Source organism: Erpetoichthys calabaricus, chromosome 11 (genome assembly GCF_900747795.2).
Source record: "Erpetoichthys calabaricus chromosome 11, fErpCal1.3, whole genome shotgun sequence".
Lineage (NCBI taxonomy): Eukaryota > Metazoa > Chordata > Cladistia > Polypteriformes > Polypteridae > Erpetoichthys > Erpetoichthys calabaricus.
Window position 1 is genome coordinate 23978667 of NC_041404.2, and position 22304 is coordinate 24000970.

The window sequence follows — 22304 nt, forward strand, 5'->3', positions numbered from 1 at the left end:
AAACATTAGAATCTTTTTTTTTTTTTTTACACAGAAATCCATAGATAGATGGAACAAGTTAACAAGTTACCAAGTAGTGTTGCAGATAATGGGACTTTGTGGACTGTCTAAACTGTTATTTTGGAGAAATTAGGTGGATAGGATTGACTAGCTTTGGTGTACTTTTTTATCTATTATTGTCAAAATTCTTCTAATGTATTACATGTCCAAAAAGAGACTGGTGTAGTCATTCATTTTTGCAGTACCTTGCATATTGAGTAGTATCACAAATTACTTTCAAAAGTTGTCATTCATCAGTATATGTCATGTTTAGAAATTATGCTGGAAAAAATATTTTTGCTTTTGGGCTTTTAGATTTTAAAATTTCAGATTTATATTAGTAATAAAGTTCTAATATAAAGTAAAACAGATTATGTCTTGCTGTCAGTCTAAACCCAAAACATTATAATTCTGGATTAGTGCTCTGTTAGCTGTGATTGTCAGTTGAGATAGTTCGGGAAGTAAAGTTCACAATGCAAAAATAGTTGGAATTAAGACATATTGTTGGAAAAATGCCAGAGTTGTCATTTGCAATGAAAGGTCACTTGTGAGCAGTGAAATTAATATATCCTTAAATGTGAAAGAAATATTTGGTGGCATTCAGTTACTTCATGCTAATTTATAGACACACTTATTGTTGAGTATTTGCTTTTCAAAATGTGCTTTTTTTGCTGCTTAGAGGTTTAAGAAGTACAAAAGATTCAATACACACATTCTCAAACCCACATAAAGAAAACATTTACATAACCCTGATCTTGATTATGTCATTGTCTGTAGCCTTTAAACCATTGTAACAACATGCTGGTTTAAACAGACATGTTTAAAGCTTGCTAATTGTTTTGCTGTCTGTGCTTGTCATTGTTAGTAGTTGTGAAATTTTAATTGTCTAGTACAAAGAAAATTTTAAATAAATGATTGTTAAATAGCACCATTGTTAGACTGTGATGACTTTTTCATCAAGTCATTACCTGTAATACCATTAAATAATATATTTAACTTTGGAGCAGGTTTCCAAATTGGGCTGCTATTGTTCTTGAAAAAGCAAAGGTTTTTTGTGTGTATGTATGTGTAGGTGTGTGTATATATCTATATCTTGATAATTAGATTTATACAGATATATACACATACAGTATAATTCATGGAATCAGAAGAGAATATTTAATTAAGAAAGTTTTGCTTTGCTTCTGCTGTTCTGTAGCTACCAGCGGATCTCACCAAGATGCACCTGACTGATAGCCCTCATTCACAGATGACTCATGTGTCTGCCAGCCAATCAGGATGCAGTATTGCCAGCGACTCTGGAAGCAGCAGCTTATCTGATATTTATCAGGTAAAATTGAAAGCAGTAATAGTAAAAGAAATTATCATCTTTCAACTTTTTGATTGCTTTTGGGCTTGTGTATAAACCTAAAAGTTTAATGTAGCTTTATTATATTTTCATAACAAATTAACCATTTTGGCCAATATTTATAACAAGTGGTCATTCCATGTATATACATTATTTATTATCACATAAATGAAGTTATGAATCATCTTCTTATGTAGCAAACATTAAGATTTAAACAATTAAATAATTAGTCAGCAAATAGACTTGATTATCCATTTTAAGTTTTTTATTACAAAAAATATTTATGGTGCTTTTACAATACATTTGTACTTATTTTTTCTCTTAAAATGAAGAAAATAAGTTATCACCTTTTCAACTCCACCATCAAGAAAGGATTTCAATAAATTTAATGATGGTGCTTATTAATACCATAGTGCTTTTACAGAGTTGTAAATGTTGTACAACATCCAGTAATATTATCAGATAATGTAGACCTGCTTATTAAAAATCAATTGTAAAAGTGAGGCGAGTCATTAAATTATAAACTCGGTGACCATACAAAAATTGTAGGGTTTTTTAAATGTAGTGCCTTTCATCTTGTTTATTTCACATTTCTTTATTAAACTTGTTGTGTTTTATAGGTACTAGCATTTGTAAATGGGTACCTTTTAATGAATTGTTTAAAAAAAACAATAATCAATGAAGAAAACATAATCAAAATATATTTCCCTGTGTTAAATTTTATCTGTTTGTTGATCCATATTTCTTTTTAGTGCCAACTGTGGTATAAAATGAAAAAGATTTGCAATCACATCATATCAGTAGAGACAGAAAACAAGTAAACAATCAGAAAATCAAAAAGTAAAATTTAATTATTAGGAGAAGTAATATAAATTGTAAAGTGTATTGTAAAGCAGAATTTAACCCTCAGTTACTGCATTGGGAGCTTTGGAAACAAGAGACTTAGGCAGAGAATTGATGTGGAAAACCTTGCTGGTTTTTAATTGAGAGTTTGCATCAAGACCTAGAGACTGTAAGAAAATGTCAAAAGATCCTGGTTGTCTTAGAAGCTCATTTTTAATATGTGTGTTTCAGATAAAGGCATTAGCTGCAAAATATTGAGATCAGATGGGTGTCCAGGTGAGGGGCTGGAAGATGATGTTTCCTTCATGTTTCTTGTGTCATTTTTCCTATTTCTTGTTATATCATGTAATGAGGTGGATTTCTATAGAATAAATCAATGTGGAAACAGATAAAATTATGTGGTGCATATTATTAATAGTTTGCACATTTTCTCCAATGAAGCAACTCAATATATCCAAAAGTATATTTTTGAAGTTACTCTTGACAAATTCAATGGGTGGATTATAAAATACTAGAATATTAGATCATTAGACCAGTTGTGACAAAAGCAGGCCATTTAGCCCAGTAAATTCATCTATCCAGTTTATTTATTATATTATGGCTATTTTTTGAACAATAGTCAATAACATATTACATAATATTTCCAGAATCATTTTTATTTAAATTGTATTTTTCATTTGCTACAATTTTTCTAACGTTAGTGATGAGCTCTATTTACCTTTGTTAACCGTTTTTATTATTACCAGCTTTCTAATTGGTTAAACGATTTGGTCCTAATAGACATTTTTTGGGATTTTGCTTCAAAATGTTTCAAGGTGAATTTTTTTTTGATGACGAACAATGGTTTACTTTGTTTAGTTTGGCTTTATTTAAATCAATCCTGATTGCCTGCAACATACTAGAAAATTTTGAATGTTCTTGATGAGCATCATCAGGAGCTTTGTGAGCTTTCAAAAACTGCCTTTATTAATAGATAATGAGCTTTCATTACTCCCTCTGTTTGCTCATTCACCCTCAAAAATACAGCTATATGTGTAAGTCATGTTTTACTTCAGAGAGAATGCGATACATTATCATTTTGTAGAAGAGTGATTGAGAGGGAGTTTTAAAAGCAATGCAAAAAATCATATTCTACTTTATTCTGCACCAGACGACTATAAAATACCTGCCATAGGTATAATAGACAGTTGCAGACTTTTATCAAGTGTCGTCAGTTAGGTGTGCTTAATGTGTGTGCTCTTTATACACTTCTTTCAGAAAAAGTTTGCAGTGCCTTACCCCTTCGTTGTGTGTTACTTTTTGTTGTTTTAACCATTCATCACACAAGAGGCCTGTGTTTTTTTTTACAGTCTTTTTCTTCACTGTCTTTAGCAGAACCATCAGCCCCTCCTCTGGTGTATTTATCTTTTAAGTTTAAGCAGCTTCAAAAACACAACTTTGTTTTCTTATTTCTACGATGGTACATTTGCAAAATGAATGGCCAATGGGGGGCTATTTATGAAACTGATATTTTTTGAAAATTTGCTGTTGTAGGTATTATATTATAATTAATACAATAGTAATTTATGAGACTTTTGTGCAGTAAGTATATTTTTATTTTTAATATTAGCCAGATATTTCAACAGTTTTTCTCTTCTTCTTTGACTTGGGAATTTCTGACTTCAAACACACCATTACGTATTTATCTTTTTCTTAATGTGTAAGAATATTGCTGAGGATGGACTGGGCAATGAGGAGAGGCAAAACAGCAAGGGTGGTGTAAATGTTCTCAGTGCTTTTATTTTCAAACTATGTAAAGGACAGTAACATTTTCATAAATAAATAATCCAAGATAAAAACTAATGCTTTCATTAGAGTTAAAATTAGCAATAAATAATCCAAAATCAGGTTAAAAAGAGTTAAAACTGTTACTTCTCTCTCTTACGAGCTCAGGTGCCTCTCTTTCTTTTCTCAGCCCCAGTTTACCCGTCAGGTATGCTCAGCTGCGAGCTGAGACACCAGCATCTATGGAGCAACCCTAACCTGTAAGCGCCGGCCAAACACTCACTGTGGGGCCAACTTCCAACTGCCAAGCCTTCTCTCTTCTGCACCACTTGCTCTTCTGATTCCCTACTTTCTTGCACTCTTTCTGTTGACAGCAAACTGCTCTCTAGTTTTCGTTTTTGTCATCTCCTAACTCTCCATAGGCTCTCTTTTATACCCGTATGGGTGTGACACCCCAATTACAAACCACAGAGTTCTAATGTGGAACAGCTACACTGTTTTTGCTAAAAGCTCTCACACTGACATGAGTAGAATGGTTTAGTTTAACTTATCTATTATGTGTCTGTTTTTTATATAATTGTATTTCTTCTTTCACTGACTTTTAATTATTGTTTGTCAATTCAATAACATTTTGTGCTTGTCACTTTTTGGAGAGATTTTATCTCCTAACAAACTTGAATATGAGAAATTGGATATAGAAAATTGATAGAAATATCTTTTGAACTATATCTTTGTCACAGTTGATAATAATTAGTTTATTTTTTTCTGCTTGTAACTCTTACCCTTTTTATAAGAATTTTTAAATATTTCCCAAAAAGAAAAAAACAGAATTTGTTCTTATTTGTTTGCCAAAATTCACAGAGGATGGCAAAAGTAAAAAAAAAAAAAAAAAAAAAAAAGACCTCGCACTCCCACATTTACTTTAATGTTTTTATTTTTACTTGGTTTCCTGTTGCTGTGCGTCCTGGTGATGAGAACCAATGCCCTCTCATCCCAGCTGTGTGCTAAAGGTTAAACAGGAAAAAAGCATCCTTCCTGGTCAGGCAGAAAGAGTAGGGAACGGAATTCTTCACCACTCCTCTGTCACTGCTATGCCTTAGTGCTAGGTAAGCCTTTAACTCATTCAGTCCTTCTGTTGTTGTGGCTGTCCAAATATTGAAGTAGAAACTGGGTACCTTAAGCTCACATTTCCACTGACATGCTTTCTGTAGTTGCTATAACACTAGTGATAGCGCTTGTTATGAAAAATGTGGATTGTTTAAAGGAAGATTTAGTGTGGAATTTGGGAATGGATAATAATGCTAAGTTCAATATCTGGCTGTAATAAGAATTTAAATGAATTTGTGGTTTTGCGGCTCCTGACGTTTCATGTAGCAGATATCCTTAGCAAATCGCATGTCCTTTTTGATAGGCATAACGATTAACAGCATTAAGTAATGCAGTATCGATGAAATCTTTTTTTTTTTTTTTTTTTTTTTAACAGATCTAATTAATACTTTACTAGAATATTTCTTGATTATGTAATCTTAGTTTCTTTTGGCATTTTAGTTTTAAAAAGTGATGTGGCTAAAGCTATGGTTTGTCGCCCTTATTTCAAATATTGCAGTAGTTTTAAATTTTTCTTTTTACATCTGTAAAAGTAGGAAAGACATCTAAACTTTTCATGTAATTGTAGACATTTTGTTTGATTCCTTTACTCATTTTTTTCTTTTGCTTGCTGCATTGTCACCAGGAACTGATAAGTAGTAAGAACCAAGAAGAATTCGCTTTTTTATTTTTAGTCATCTCCTTCTTTGTCATTGTTTAGTATACAATCATGCACAGACTTAAGACTTCTTAGGGGGAATTTGGCCATATGTCATATTGACTTTATGTCATTCACAAAGTGTGCAGGTCATTGCTGTTGAGGCTGTTTGGGTCTTGTATGGGTCACTAGTATGCATACTTTAACTGCAGGTATGAGGTAGCAAAACTGATATCCGAGTGTCTGCGGATGCATGACCGAGTCTGAGTAGAGGAAGTTAATGTGGGCAGAATGCATAAGAATTAGTCACGTGGAACAGTGCCGATCAAAACAAACCTTAAAGGCTCCACATCGAATCAGAAAAAATGTGAGACCCTGTGAAATAATAATAATAAAAGATGAAGTTTCTACCTTATTGAAGGAAGAAAAAAGTGCAAACCATCCGCATAGATCAGAAACAAAAAAGAAATGCAAGCTACTTGAAGCGTGACTTCAAAAAAATGCTGAGTGGCATAGTCAGTCAGTGTTCTGAAGATTGAAACTCTGTGAGCTCGATTTTTTTTCTCTTTCTTATTGCTAGCTTGAGGCCATTTGTTAGTTGCATCATCCATTCATGAAGGAATACAGCCAACAGACTGCTACCTCTTCAGCTCCACCACTGCCTCTCTCCCTGTTTTTATGCAGCGTGTATCATTCTATGGCTGGCAGCACTGCCATATTTACCTGATAATTAGAAGACATATGGCCTTTGTGGCCTGTAGTGGCTGGTTTTGGCTATTTCTTGAATATTTTTACCCTATTGTTTTCTGATAGCCCTTAGCTCTAATAACAAAATGACCGCAACTTAGTCGGCTGTAAATTGGCACAGGTCTGTATTTAGTTGTTCATTTTTCCTAGCCCAAGGTAATTTAATTTACATACCACAAAAATATACAGACTTGTATCATCAGTGAATTAAGTAACACAATAGTAGAAGTAGTGTATATTTGAAGTAATATATGTTTACTGCTCGTGCTCGTGTTTTAGTATGTTTTATTTGATTGTGATTTTGAAGGCTTCATGTGAATGATGTTAATTTTTGATTTAAATAAAAGTGTTTACCAATGTAGGAAAATAATTATTGTGCATATTTATTAAAGGGGTAAAATCAAATAGCATTGGTTTTTTCATTGTCTGGAGCAACTGAGTTCCAGAAATAAGTCCAAATTAATTCCAAGGCAACACAAATCCAGTGGACTATTGGGTAAGAGGGGAAACATCAGTAGTATTTTTTTATACGTTCATAATCTGTCTTGTTTGTTTCAGGCAACAGAGAGTGAAGTGGGGGATGTGGATTTGTCAGGACTTCCTGAGACAGCTGTTGACTCCGAAGAGGAAGAGGAGGAAGATGAAGACATTGAAAGGGCCTCTGATACATTATTGGGCAGAGATGTAGTGCGAGATTGTCTTGAGAAGCTGCCAATTGACAGAACTGAGGATGATGTTGGTAATGATCAAACAAGCATATATTATAATCTAAATGTGAGTTTTGTGATGCTAAGAAAGACTCCAAAAATTTGTCAGGCAAATTTGAACGTGGCATTCCACAGCAAAATATGGTAATTGAAGTAAACCAATTGAAAGGGCTGTTTTTTTTTTAAAATTTCCTTCTGTTTTCAGAAAGTATGCAAAGTGCAAAATTAATGACTTGGCTGAATTCATCACATATGACTCAACTGGAGTATCAAAAAATACACCACAAATGAGTGTTTTTACTTTGAATAAATGAGATCAGTAGTTCAATAAAAAAATAGCCTCACCATTTTGTCATTCTTAGCTGCTTACACTGTCTAAGCCTTGAGGATTCTGTAACATAAACGTAAAAATAGGTAAATTATCAGCTTCCACCTTAAACAGAAACTGTCACATTTGGCGGGTCTCACAACTGTGGTTGTGTTAGATTTGTTTTGCTATTTGTCCTTAGATAGGGGAGAAAAATCTCAAAAAATGTACTTGAGGTTACACCCTCTCTGTTAACTTTTGTTACTTGCTTATTGTCTTTCCTTTCATCTTTAGTAGTGCACTTATTATTCTTGGCTGTGGATGCCAATGAATGCCTAACTAAGTGCTCTCCCCCATCTCCTGTAAAATGTAGGCATATAACGCATATTAAGGAGCATACGTTTTCATCATAAAATTCTTTGCGAAATCAGAGTTTCAAAGGTCTAGGTTCAAGGATAACTCTTCCTTGAAGTCATGGAGTACAGCCTCTTATTTTTCTCTTTTCTCACTTGGTCCTCAAATAGAAATATTAATTGCTAAAAACGTCTATATTGGACGGAAAAGGGCAGTTTTACTTTATTGTGGCTTTTTTTCTCTCTAATTTATGATTGCATTTGTTGTGTATCCCTACCATCATGATCTGAAAATATGTGAGGCAAAAGCCCTAGTATAATGTGGAATTGCTTCTCAGTACACTGCTTGTTGAAAGACAAAATCTAGAGTAGGATGTTCATTCTGAGCAATCATTAATTTGAACACTGTCTTCCATCTTATTTAATTTTTTTTTTAGCATGCTCTCCTCAGAGTAACCCCTTTAACTCAGCTTCTTTGCAATTGTCTATAAATCTCTTTATAAGGCCTGGCTTTGCTCCTAAAGATTATGAATAATACATTCCTTACTTGTAACTGCTGAGTTTTTAGTGAAAGTCTTCTTGATGGTCTTCAACATTTTTTTGCAGGCTTTAGCACTGCAGATGATTCAGAGTATTAGACACAGGTTCTCTTTCATTTTTCTCCATCCATCTATCCATCCTCTTCCGCTTATCCGAGATCGGGTCGCGGGGGCAGCAGCTTGAGCAGAGGTGCCCAGACTTCCCTCTCCCCGGCCACCACTTCTAGCTCTTCCAGGGGGGGAATCCCGAGGCATTCCCAGGCCAGCCAGGAGACATAGTCCCTCCAGCGTGTCCTGGGTCTTCCCCGGGGCCTCCTTCTGGTTAGATGTGCCCGGAACACCTCACAAGGGAGGCATCCTAATCAGATGCCCGAGCCACCTCATCTGACTCCTCTCGATGCGGAGGAGCAGCGGCTCTACTCTGAGCCCCTCCCGGATGACTGAGCTTCTCACCCTATCTTTAAGGGAGAGCCCAGACACCCTGAGGAGGAAACTCATTTCAGCCACTTGTATTCGTGATCTCATTCTTTCGGTCACTACCCATAGCTCATGACCATAGGTGAGGGTAGGAACATAGATCGATTGGTAAATTGAGAGCTTTACCTTATGGCTCAGCTCCTTTTTCACCACGACAGACCGATGCAGAACCCGCATCACTGCGGATGCCGCACCGATCCGCCTGTAGATTTCACGCTCCATTCTTCCCTCACTCGTGAACAAGACCCCGAGATACTTGAACTCCTCTGCTTGGGGCAGGATCTCGCCCCCAACCCTGAGAGGGCACTCCACCCTTTTCCAGCTGAGGACTGTGGTCTCGGATTTGGAGGTGCTGATTCCCATCCCAGCCGCTTCACACTCAGCTGTGAACTGATCCAGTCAGAGCTGAAGATCACAGCCTGATGAAGCAAACAGGACAACATAATCTGCAAAAAGCAGTGACCCAATCCTGAGTCCACCAAACCGGAAACCCTCAACGCCCTGGCTGCGCCTAGAAATTCTGTCCATAAAAGTTATGAACAGAATTGGTGACAAAGGGCAGCCCTGGCGGAGTCCAACTCTCACTGGAAACAGGTTTGACTTACTGCCGGCAATGCGGACCAAGCTCTGACACCGGTTGTACAGGGACCGAACAGCCCTTATCAGGGGGTCTGGTACCCCATACTCCTGGAGCACCCCCCACAGGGTTCCTTGAGCGACACGGTCAAACGCCTTTTCCAAGTCCACAAAACACATGTAGACTGGTTGGGCAAACTCCCATGCACCCTCCAGGACCCTGCTAAGGGTGTAGAGCTGTTTTGCGACCAGGACGAAAACCACACTGTTCCTCCTGAATCCGAGGTTAGACTATCTGACGGACCCTCCTCTCCAGGACCCCCCGAATAGACTTTTCCAGGGAGGCTGAGGAGTGTGATCCCTCTGTAGTTGGAACACACCCTCTGGCCCTCCTTCTTAAAGAGGGGGACCACCACCCCGGTCTGCCAATCCAAAGGCACTGTCCCCGATGTCCATGCGATGTTGCAGAGGCATGTCAACCAAGACAGTCCTACAACATCCAGAACCTTGAGGAACTCTTGGCGTATCTCATCCACCCCCGGGGCCCTGCCACCAAGAAGTTTTTTTAACCACTTCGGTGACCTCAGTCCCAGAGATGGGGAAGCCCACCTCCGAGTCACCAGGCTCTGCTTCCTCATTGGAAGGCATATTAGTGGGATTGAGGAGGTCTTCGAAATACACCCCCCACCGACCCACAACGTCCCGAGTCGAGGTCAGCAGCGCACCATCCCCACCATATACAGTATACATATACACCCGAGTTTTTGCCTCAGCAACCACCAAAACCGCATTCCGCTTGGCCTGCCGGTACCTATTAGCTGCCTCCAGAGTCCCACTGGACAAAAGGGTCCTGTAGGACTCCTTCTTTCATTTTTCTTCCCCATAAAATTTCATACCCACCTTCCATGTTTTGTAGCACTCTTTCAATAGGTCAGAGTTGAAATCATTGACCTGCTTTTACTGTTTTACTTTCTTGCTTTGGTAAGTATCTTGCCAAGCTGTGATAATACTGCATGAGTCTTAGGTTGCATATGATAGGGAGAGGTGAATTTTGCAAAAGGTGATATTCTGGTATGAGAATTGCAAGTTGAGTAGAATGCAAAATTTAGACAGTGTTAATATTAGATGCATCCATGCTGATAGGAAGTAATGTGAAGCATAACAGGACCTTTTGCAATACATGGAAGTATTTATAACTTCCAGACTCCCTGTTGTGTTTTTTTTTATTTTTTTTGCCAAAGCTATAGTTCCAGCCAGCTTGGTACCAAGAGCTATACCAAGAGCTGGGTCTTAATCTTGTGTTTCCCCTTTTCAGTATCATATCTATAATAGAGACGTTCTAAATACTGTCCACAGAGCACCCACACCATCATTTAAACTGAAAGCACATCAAATCAAATTTACTTCCTCTTTGTGTCCAGATATAATGTAGGTTAATAAACCATTTTATACTGCAGCAGCTTCTAATGTGTTTAAGTGTTCTTGGGAAATGTCACTTATGGCTTGTGGCAGCTCACACTCAGCTTGTAAATTACAAGTGGAGGAGGGAAGGGACTTTTTTTAGGCACCTTCTATCTAAATAAAGTTATTGTCATTTTCCTGTGGAATGATTATTTTAGAATGTAGCTTTCATAGGATGGTTGGAATTTGGTCTTATAAACTATATAAAATTACAGTAAACAAAAATAAATACTGATACAATAAGAAGTAACAAGAAATTTTTGTGTTTTCTAAGAACCTAGAGGTATCTTATGAGATGACTACAACAATACAAGTTTGATTACCAAACATTTTCCATGTATTTGTTAAATTTCACAGCAGCACACCTGACAACAATGAATTGCCTGAACAAGTTGTACTATTGATTCAGTATAACAAGTAAATGAAAAAGGCAAAGGTAACACAAATTAACTACCATAAAGTTATGGCTAATGAACAGTGGCATATAAAATTAGATTTTGAAGATGTTTTGTTCAAACTGTAATAAAGATGTAAGGCTCAAAAAAGCTATCTACATCTTGAAAGGTATCAAAGGTCATTTTCTCAAGGGCCAATCCAGTGAAGTTCTTGCTCAGCATTTGGCATAGTTATCTGGCACCAGAGAATGTATTTAGACCATGCAAAGTAGTCTTCAATGAAGCAGACATTTTGTCGCTAAGAAGCCATACATCCAGAAAAGCAGTGGACCTATTGCAGTGTGCAAAATATCACAAAGCATGGAGTAATAACAAATTTCAGAAACTCTTATGGAACAATGGATCAAAATATAAAATTTTTGCTTCACAAAGACAATAGTATATCAGACGAAGAGTTGACAAGAAATACAGTGATACTTGTCTGCAGACCTCTGTATAGCAATATGATTGCTTTGTCATGTTCTTGGGGTGCATTTCAGGCAACAGTGGAGGGGATCTGGTCAAAATCTGCGGAATTTCTGCTGAGAAAAATAAACAAGTGTTGATTCATTATGTTATACCTTTGGGAATAATGATACCAATTAGTAATTAAGGTGTTGGAGCAGAAATCTGTAAATGAAATAGTAAAACCCCATAATCCCATCCACAACATAACTGAAGCAGTGTATAATCACTTGGATAGGAAAAAGAACAAAAAGAGGTTGAAGACAGAAGAAGAAATAGGACTACTTGAATATATTGCAAAGCAATTCACCAAAGCAGAATGCTTCCGTTTTGCATTTTAAGAAAACTTACAAAAAATATGAATTTGTTTTAAAAGATTTTGTTGTTGCCTTTTATTGTATTAATGTTAATTTGTTATTTTAATATTGTGTAGTGTTTTTATTCATTTATGTGTGAATGTACAGCATGTACAGAGTATCCAGTATAAGTGTACATATGTATATACAGTATATGTACATATATGTAAACATGCATGTTTTGGTAAATTGTGTGATGTTTCTTTCTTTATATTTTAAAATTGTTTAGTGTTTATATTTTGGGTAAAATTTGTAATTTTTGAATAGCACATTAGGCTGAAATTTCGAAGTACAGAAATTAGAATAAACTAAATAGATTTAGTGATAGTAATTTTTTTATCAGAAGGGGTAGTTCAGACTGATAATACTTTTGATTCCCAAGGGGATATTCATTTGTATTAGCAGCAACATAGAACATAAAGTATGAAAGAGTAAAAACAAAGGCCCAGACCTGTGCATGTGGTATACTTACAGTAGTATCTCTAAAGAAATATTGTTCCTCTCCCAGTGTGTTAGTTATAATTGGATGTCTGTCCATATATTCCAGTCTCAGGGCAATGGTGTGGCATTATCTTCAAATAAGACCAGAAAGCAGTCGTAGTCAACAAATAGTGTTACAGATGTAACTTTTGTTATTGGAGGAGGAGGGGCATATTGATATGCAATTATTAACTTTCACACTAAGTTAATACTGCATCCATATTCTTCATTCTGGCAACAAAAATTTAAAATATTGTAATTTTCAATGAGAAAACAGTGTGCTAACTAACCTCAATTCTTAACGTTCCACTTAACAAAGAGAAATGACAGCTAGAAGTGATCTATAAAAGTGTTTTTATTGAGTATCTCCTCCCCCTTAAATCTTGGGTGCCACTTTTTGAGCTGATACCATGCGGACTTATTGTGGTGGAATTTTCAGCCCCATGTGCAGGAACGAAGTCTGTATTTTTTTCCTCCCTCAAAAAAACCCTACTGAAACTGAAACTTGTGCTAGAATGTACTGTGCAGGTCTCATATTGTGTAATAGCAACTTCATATCTTCATGTGGTTTTGTCTTAGCTCTGGCAAGCAACAACATTTCATTACAAAGTATAATAATCATTTTTAAACATTGTAATGCACTGTTTTTTAATATGATTTTGGATATTTCATGTAATAATTTAAAAATTGAATGCTGCATTATATTGTATCTTTATTTTAATTTTGGCAGGCAGCAACCCCTTATGCTATCACATTGCAATTGCGTATTCTGAGCATGCAACATTTTTTTCAGCAAATATTTAAAAAACATGTAAATTATTTTGGTAACTTTTAAATCTCTACCATTATGTCTGACTTAAAAAGTCATATTTTTTTGTATATAAAGAGATATATATATATATATATATATATATATATATATATATATATATATATATATATATATATATATATATATATATATATATATATATATATATATATATATATATATATATAAAGATATATTTTACATTAATTATTTTCTGTACTTTAGAAGACTAAGAATTTTTATTTGCTGTGACATTTTTACATTTTTTGTTTCTTTTTTGAAAGTGTGTTTATAAATCCATTCTAGTTCGAGGATTGTTTAAAAGATGTTTTATGATGAAGAAAAACGTAAACCTCAGAATTCACAATTGACATTAGGATTAATATTTCTGTTTGGGCTTCCTGAAGCAGGAATCAGTGTCAGTATATATTTTTGGAAAATGGTAATGACAAGTGAAGCTCCTGTGGTGCACAGTTGGCTCCTTTTATTAATAGGGCTTTAAATGTCATCAAGGTATTCCTCATGAGCAAATGAATAGTGAAGCATAGGGCAACTGTATTAGAAACATTCATTTATGTGATTATGTTATATACCATGTACTTTACTCTTTTCTCCTTTGCCTTGATAGAACAATTACTGGAATTCATGCATCAACTGCCAGCCTTTGCAAACATGACCATGTCTGTCAGAAGAGAGCTGTGTTCTGTTATGGTATCTGAAGTTGTGGAACAAGCAGGAGCTGTAATTCTTCAAGTTGGACAAGAAGTAAGTTCTGCAAGGAATTTTCTTTTGCAGAGGCACGTGGAGAAGTATATGGAAGCCAGCAATACCTTTGTCGTGTTTATCTTTTTATTTACTTATATGTTAACACAATGCTTTCGGAAAAAACAGGATATTGAATAAAACATAATATTCACTGCCAGTATAATCGGGATAATCTAAAAAAAATGTTATGGTTTCAAATAAAATTGACGTTACATTGTTACAAAGCTTTGCAATATCTTTTGAAAGAATTGAGTGGTGCGTTAATCAACTCCATCCATTGATCCATCTTTTAAAACTATTTATCTAAAGCAGGGCCACTAGGGGGCAAAGCTTATCCCAGCAAGCCCACATACATCAGTGGCCAGTTTAGTGTATTCAGTCCACGGTCCTGCATGTTTTTCGACTATGAGAGAAAGCCCATGTGCACATGGGCAGAACATGCAATCTCCATGCAGAGAGCTCCCAGAACTTGAACACAGTTTAACCAAGTCCTTCATGTCATTTGAGAGATAATTACAGCTCTGAAGTTATCAATAAAAAAAAATCTTAAAATTGTGCATAGGTCACAACTCTTCATGGTCAGCATTGCCCTAGAGTTTGCTGTTAAGAAGTACAGATTGTGCAGGTCATATACCCTCATTCACTCCCATACTCATACATACATTTGCATTGTCTGTTCAGTATAAATACCATTCATTTATCCAAAAAAAAGTGAAGCCATCTTAATGTCATACAGGGGTCTTGTGCTAGTAAAATGACTTGCAAATGGGCACCTTTGGAGGTGGGATTGGATTTTGTTCTTGAAATCTTATAGCTTTATGTCTCTTCAGTAACCTTAAGCACATTTCCAAAATAAGAGATTAGCATTGAGCTCTGTTCTGTTAGCAGTGAATCCAGACAAGATTCATTATATCAAGCCAGGCCAAATAACCAGATTCTCTGGGATGGCTAATTATCGTTTGCACATGTGCTCATCTGCCAGCATCCAGAGCAGTCTAAGCACATCTTTAATACAGTCATTGGAAGGAGCAAACTGCATGTGCTGAAAAAATCAAAATGCATGCATTCTACGAGCTGCAGTGTTATGTTCAACCTGTACAGCAAACACATCACAATGAAGGGACAACCATCTGCTCTGAGTGTTTTTTTAAGCATACTTCATACATAACGCTTACAAACAGTTCATTTTTGTTCCCAAAAGAGTATTAATAGCATAACTTAACTTAATACTTGGTGTCACACAAGCCAAGCTGGTGTAGCAGTTAAACAGTGGTTGGACTGGGAAAGAGAACTGAAGTTTTACTTTAGCTAGTATTTTCAAACATATTTAATCAAATTCAGAGTTTTGGCAGATCCTATCCTGATTGGGATTGTGTTAAAAAATTGCTTTAGTTGCCTCACATTTTTATGCAATCATTTTGTTCACCCCACTGAATTAAAGCTGAAAGTCTACACTTCAACTGCATCTGAGTTGTTTAATTTAAAATTCATTGTGGTAATGTATAGAACCAAATTAGAAAAAAGTTGTCTCTGTCCAAATATTTATGGACCTAACTGTATATATAGACATTTGACTGAATGATCCTCTGTAGCCAGGTGGAAGCGGTTTCCTCATTATTTCATTTACTGTTAATCAGGTATAAGGTCTGGAATTCATTCCAAGTGTGGAATTTACATTTGGAAACTGTTACTGTGAGCTCTCAGTATGACATCCAAAGAGCTCTCCATGCAAATAAACAGTTCATCATTAGGCTGAGAAAACAAAATAAACCCTTTAGAGAGATGGCAGAAAAACGAGGAGTGGTCAAATAAATCATTTGGTACATTCTTAAAAAGAAAGAACACACTGGTGAACTCAGCAACACCAGAAGGCCTGGAAAACCACAGAAGACAACTGTGGTGGATGATTGCAGAATTATGTCCTTGATGACGAAGAACCCCTTCACAACATTAAGCCAAACGAAGAACACTTTCCAGGAGGTAGATCTGTCATTGCCAAAGTCTGCAATCAAGAGAGATGTCATTAAAGTAAAGACAGAGGATTTACCACAAGGTACAAACTACTGTATAACCTCAAGCATAGAGAGGGCAGATTAGTCTTTGCCAGAAAACATTTTTTAAAAGCCTGTCCAGTTCTGGAACAATTTTGGAATTCTGGAAACTAAGATCAATATATACGAGAATGTTGGAAAGAGAAGAGCAAGGAGAAGAGAGGAATGCCACATCATCTGTGAAACATGGTGGAGACAGTATTATGTCATGATTATGCATGGCTGTGAATATATAACTGCTGGTGGAAGTGGCCGGATGAATTCTGAAGTGTGTAGGACAAGGCTTCACGGTACATATAGACAAACTTTCTGATGTAATTGATATCTTTGGAGAGTAATACTGGACCACAGCAAACAATGTAAAAACATCTCACATTACTCATGTCACATAATCCACACATCAAGTAATTAATTCATTTGTTTGTGACAGGCAAAATGCATGCATTTTTTGCCTAAAATAATGTTAAAAATATTTATATAACAGCAGTAAGTGCATATGAATCAAAAAGACAAGCTAAAAATGGTGTCTTTAAAAAATATCTAAGGGAAGTAAACCACATGATCTGAATGGTATCCTCTCCTATCTGAAATGTCTACAGACCCATGCAGTGCTGTTTCTCAGTTTAAGACATAACTGTTCTAGCATTTTCTGCCCACTGTTCAATCTGTGCTATGGAGAGTGCCAACAATAATGAAACATTTGTTGTTTATTTATTTGTTTTTTTATTTGTTCCTACAGTTGGATTCCTGGTATGTTATTTTAAACGGTGCAATTGAAGTTACCCATCTGGATGGGAGGGCTGAAACACTTTGTATGGGAAACAGCTTTGGGATTTCTCCATCTCTGGATAAGCAGTATATGAATGGGGTTGTCCGGACAAAAGTAGATGACTGCCAGGTGAGGGTGTATATATATATATATATTTTTTTTTTTTCTTTTTAACATGCATTTACATTTTTATGGCTTTTATGACCGCCCCCCACATCCCCGCCGCACAAAAGAAGTGACATTCTCAACGTCATTGATTTTTTTTTTTAAATATTTGTTTTGTGTGGTTATGGATGACACTGCAATTGTGACCTGCTGGGCTGGCTGCTTTGAGCAGTTGTCTAAAGCTGAACCTAGGATGTTGGAAATCTCTAGGCCCATGGTTTTTGAGGCTGATCCTCCAATTAGCTGTGAATGACCCAATCTCAATGAGATTGTACAGGTGATGAAATAGCTGAGGTTGGGGAAGGCTGCATAGATCTGTGGTATCTGGAATGTACTTCTCCACGCGGGAGGTAAGGCTGTCCTCCTTGCATTACAAGCAACCTTTGCTTCTATTTGGGAGACAGGCACCATCCCAACTGACTGGAAAACAGGACTTATCATCCCTTTTTGGAAAGGGAAGGGTGATCACCTGGACTGCGGCAACTACAAGGGGATAACACTGCTCTCAATGCCGGGCAAGTTCCTTGCTAGGGTCATCCCCAATAAGATCCGTGATCATTTGCTCACCTAACAGTATCCGGAGCAGTCTATTTTTACACCTAAGGCCAGGTTTATACTTCACGTGACGCATGCTGCAGCGGCCGCTCCTGCTACGCAAGCGTTGTACTGTTTACGTAAATCTGGAGGAATTCACCAGGTGGCAGTGCAAGATATTATCACGGCGAGAACAGGTTCGGGTTCGCTGTGTTGTGAATTGCCTGGAACACCCATTAAATTCTGATGACACCTTACCGCAATATCTTTGAAAGGATGTTTAATGATTAAATCCATCAATCCAGGGATGTGTCCATTCCAGCTAGCATTGGGCATGAGGCAGAAACAATCTCTGGACGGGGCATCAGCTCATCACAAGGTGAATACAAGCACTCACATACACTTGCGTCATTTTAGTGTCACTAAATCTGCATATCTTTGGAAGGAAACCAGAACACACTGTGGTAATCCAGCAGGAAAACATGCAAACTCCAGGCAGAGAATACCAGCAACGTGACTCCCTGCGAGACAGCAGTGCTACCGCTCTGCCACTGTGTCACACCCATGTGTGTAATTATTACCTGTGTTCATTCATCGATCTATTGCTGTCAGGTCAGGACGAAGCCCCAGAAAAAAAGACTGTACAGGAGACGGTATGTGAGACTTTTAAAATATATCATGTCATTACGATCAGGAATATGCAACGCTTGAATATAAAAGAACCACGAATGTATTTGTATGTCTGCATTTTGCTTCATCACATCGAACCATTCATCAAACATCGAAGTGTGCACATCGATCTCGTAGGATTCACAAAGCGGCTTTCTGTCACATGTAGATAGTACAGAGAGACTCTGACGTCGCATTCCAACTTTTAGCACACTGCGCTCCCCGACTTTTTGCTGGTACTGCAACTCACGCACACGTCACGTTAATTTCTGAGGACCTGCTCAGAGGACTTGTCAAATGAATGCTGGGAATGCGTGACAGCCATGAAGTGTGCGCGTATGCGTTCTGAGTGTGAAGTATAAACGAGTCCTAAGAAGTCTACCCTCGACCGCATCCTGGCACTGAGGGTTCTAATGGAGTGCAAACGTGAATATCAGCAGAGTTTCTTTGCAGCTTTTGTCGATTTTTGTAAAGCGTTCGACTCAGTTGATCAAGCTGCCATTTGGGACATCCTGAGACTTCACAGGATCACCCCCACAAGGTTGCTGGATATCATGGCCGGCCTGTGCATTGGTACTGTGAATGCTGTGCAGAGTTTGTCAGGTGTGTGTTCTTGCTCCTGCTCTGTTCAGTGCTTGCATGGACTGGGTGTTGGGCAGGGTCGTGGGGTCCAGCTGCTGTGGGGGTCATCTGTTGGAGAAGGAAGATTCACTGATCTTGACTTTGCCGACGATGCTGTGATCTTTGCGAAGTCAATGGAGGCTCTGATTGGGGCTCTCGAGAGATTAAGCAAGGAGTCTGAGTGTCTGGGCTTGCGAATGTCCTGGATAAAAACCAAGGTCCAGGCCTTTAATGACCTCTTAGGCACAGCCATCAGCAGTGTGTCTGTCTGCGGAGAGAATATAGACCTTGTTGAGATATTTACTTACCTCGGCAGCAACATTTATGTTTGTAGTGGCTCTTTTCTATGATGTCAGTAGACAGATTGGGAGAGTATGGGGGATCATGAGGTCTGTGGAAAGGAGTGTGTGGCACTTATGATATCTTTGCAAAACGACGAAGGTCCAAGTCTTTGGAATCCTGGTGCTTCATGTTTTGCTATATAGTTGTGAGACATGGATGCTATACAGTCACATGAGAAGAAGATTGGACTCCTTCAGTATTATGTCTCTTCGGAGAATCCTCGTGTACCACTTGTTTGACTTTATGTCGAACGAGCAATTCTTCATTTAGTTCCAAATGAGGCACATTACCTGCATTGTGAGGGAGCATCAGTTACGGCTCTTGACCATGTGTCATGATTCCCTGAGGGCGATCTAGCTCACAGGATCCTTATTATTGATGACCTGAGCAGCTGGTCCAGGCCAAGGGGACGCCCACGTAACACCTGGCTGCGGCAGATAGATAGCTCAGGGTGGGATTGGACCGTGTGTCTGCCTGGGAGGTTGCCAACCAGGATCCTGAGCTGTTTTGTCTTGTAGTGGGTGTGGCAACATGCTGTATCGGAGCATGTTCCCTGACCTGACCTGACCTGTGGTTATTCTTAAATTTATTATTCACTCAGTCTCATATGAACTCTTGGAAATTTTTATTGTTATATAATTTTTTTATGTATTAAACTTTGATTTTAATAGACCATGAAACATCTTAGCCCTCAGCTAATTACATATAAATGAGGTTTGCCCCTAACCCAACCACATTTTCAATCTTCTAAAATAATTTCTTTATAGTCTCATATTCCTATCAACCTCTCACCCCACTGATTCTGTGTGCATCCTATCTTTGATGTTGTACCTCTTTTACACTATCAGTATGTCCAAGTTTTAATCCTTGAAGAGGTAGTGCATTTGGTAATGCCAAAAAATATTATTATTGCTATATTTTTATTGTGTAAAGGAAAACTATAAAAAATATCTTTACAGAACTTGACGATTTAAGCAAAATAAGAAGGAAGGATTAACTTTTGCTTAGTTTGAAAAGAAAATGGGAACTGTTTCTTAATATGGAGATGTTCCAGTAATCAGGAAGTGTTTCAGTATCATGGTCAGCAAGTCCACAACATTTTTTATGTATGTGCCTTGCTTCTCCTTTTAACACTATATGCATAGTTCAGATCGCTTTTGTAATTAACCTAACAGTTATGTTGCTTTTTTATTCATTTTTATGTTGCTATTAAACTATGTTTAAAAATTAAAATTGGTACAAGATAAATTAAACCACAATCTTTTCTCAATGCAAAAGAAACATGACTGCATGGTATTACTGCACGAGCACCCAATGGTGGTATGCAGCAATGTCTTTATGCATTACCAGTTCATAAAATATCCTCACATTGTTGTGGATCAGTTTGTTTGTATAGCTCAGCAAGATTACTGGCGAATTTTGAACCATGTGGAGAAGAATACACACAAAGTGGAGGAAGAAGGTGAAATTGTGATGGTGAAAGAACACAGAGAACTGGACCGCAGTGGAACAAGAAAAGGACACATTGTCATTAAGGTAATGTGCTATTCTTCATTCTTGGGACAAAGTTATTTTTCCCTTGAATAAAGTGAAGATTGTAAGCTTAATTAATTAGCCTTTGACAGATGGAAATGGATTTTTATTCTTTTTTGTCATATATTAAGACTAGTTAAAAGATACATTTTGCATTCCATCTATTGTCAAGGTAATTTTGATTTTTTTTTTTTAATTTTTCATATCTGTTATACAAAGCTTGTGTCTAGATTACTGTCTTTTTCTATCTGTTTCATTTTCTTCACTGCCCTAACACTTTGCTTCAGTCTGTTTGTGTGTGTGTTTGTACACATATAGTGGTATATGTGTGTCATAGTATGTCTGTGTGGTGAAGTAGGTACACTTTTTAAATACACATTCTGATCCTCAGTATGTTTGTGGTAATGTGTACATATATTTTTTTAATAAATTTAAGGATTTGAAAGTACTGTACTTGTAACTGTGCTACACATTATGAAAGCTTTGAAAGTACACTTCTTTTTTCACCTTACACATTTACAGGAGAAATATTTATTTGTTAACTGTGCTTTTTTATAGCAGCTAACAGTTAGTTTTCAGAAGTATGTATGATGAATATACTGCTTTATGCAAGTACCTATAATAAAGGCAAATATTTAATATATTTTAATCAGTAAACTGATGAACAAAAAAGTATGCATCTCATATGCAATAAAGAGAAATTGAAGTCAAAAGCAAAAGTTTTTTAGTGGCTTTGCATTATCTTTTTCTGTATTATGACAATTCTTTTAATCAAATTGAATTGTAAAAATGTTTATTTTTTTAAGTGTAGATATCTGTTCAACCATCTATCTGTCCATTTTATGAATTTGCTGTTTTTACTATTGGGTTGCAAGAAGCTGTCCCATATTTCTGCAGAAACAGGTACAAGTTAGGAATCAGCGCTATACAGTCCATCACAGAGCACACTGGCGTACACATTCATAATCTTGTGCGGCCAATAGGGTTCGAAGTCTCACAGTTTGCCTACTGTAATCTAAGTTCCCTCAGTCCCACTTGGGCCGACTTACAAACCGTTGAATATAACTGTCACTTTCAAAACCACTTTCATGAATGGAACTTTGGAAGTTACACTTAATTACGCAGTCTATTTAGTTATTAGAAGTAAAATATTAGCTGTAAGGAGCTATAATTTTAAGTGCTGCAAATAAATTTCTCAGCCAAAGAAAACAAGCTGTCACAAATCTAAAAGATGTCCTTAATCATACACTTATTCTTCTAAGCCTGAAGTTCTCATTAATATGACAGTGAGCAAAAATATATGCTTCTAGATGGAGAACAAAGTGAGATAATAATGTGGTGCTGGAATGGTTTTCTATCATTTTCCACAATTCTTTTTACAATACTTAGATTTGTATTACAGTG

At 36.8% G+C, this 22304-nt stretch overlaps 1 protein-coding gene across 10 annotated transcripts in view; it reads left to right on the plus strand.

Annotated features, from left to right (window-relative positions):
- rapgef6 (Rap guanine nucleotide exchange factor (GEF) 6) overlaps window positions 1–22304 on the plus strand; it is a 287599-nt gene that overhangs the window by 203943 nt on the left and 61352 nt on the right. For 9 of the 10 annotated variants that reach the window (XM_028812817.2, XM_028812819.2, XM_028812818.2 and 6 more), the window contains 5 exons: window positions 1238–1369; window positions 7044–7224; window positions 14080–14216; window positions 17007–17165; window positions 20751–20903. In XM_028812817.2, the coding sequence (XP_028668650.1) occupies window positions 1238–1369; window positions 7044–7224; window positions 14080–14216; window positions 17007–17165; window positions 20751–20903 (762 nt within the window). The remainder of the gene's footprint in view (window positions 1–1237; window positions 1370–7043; window positions 7225–14079; window positions 14217–17006; window positions 17166–20750; window positions 20904–22304) is intronic. The other variant, XM_051933460.1, reaches the window with a different exon arrangement.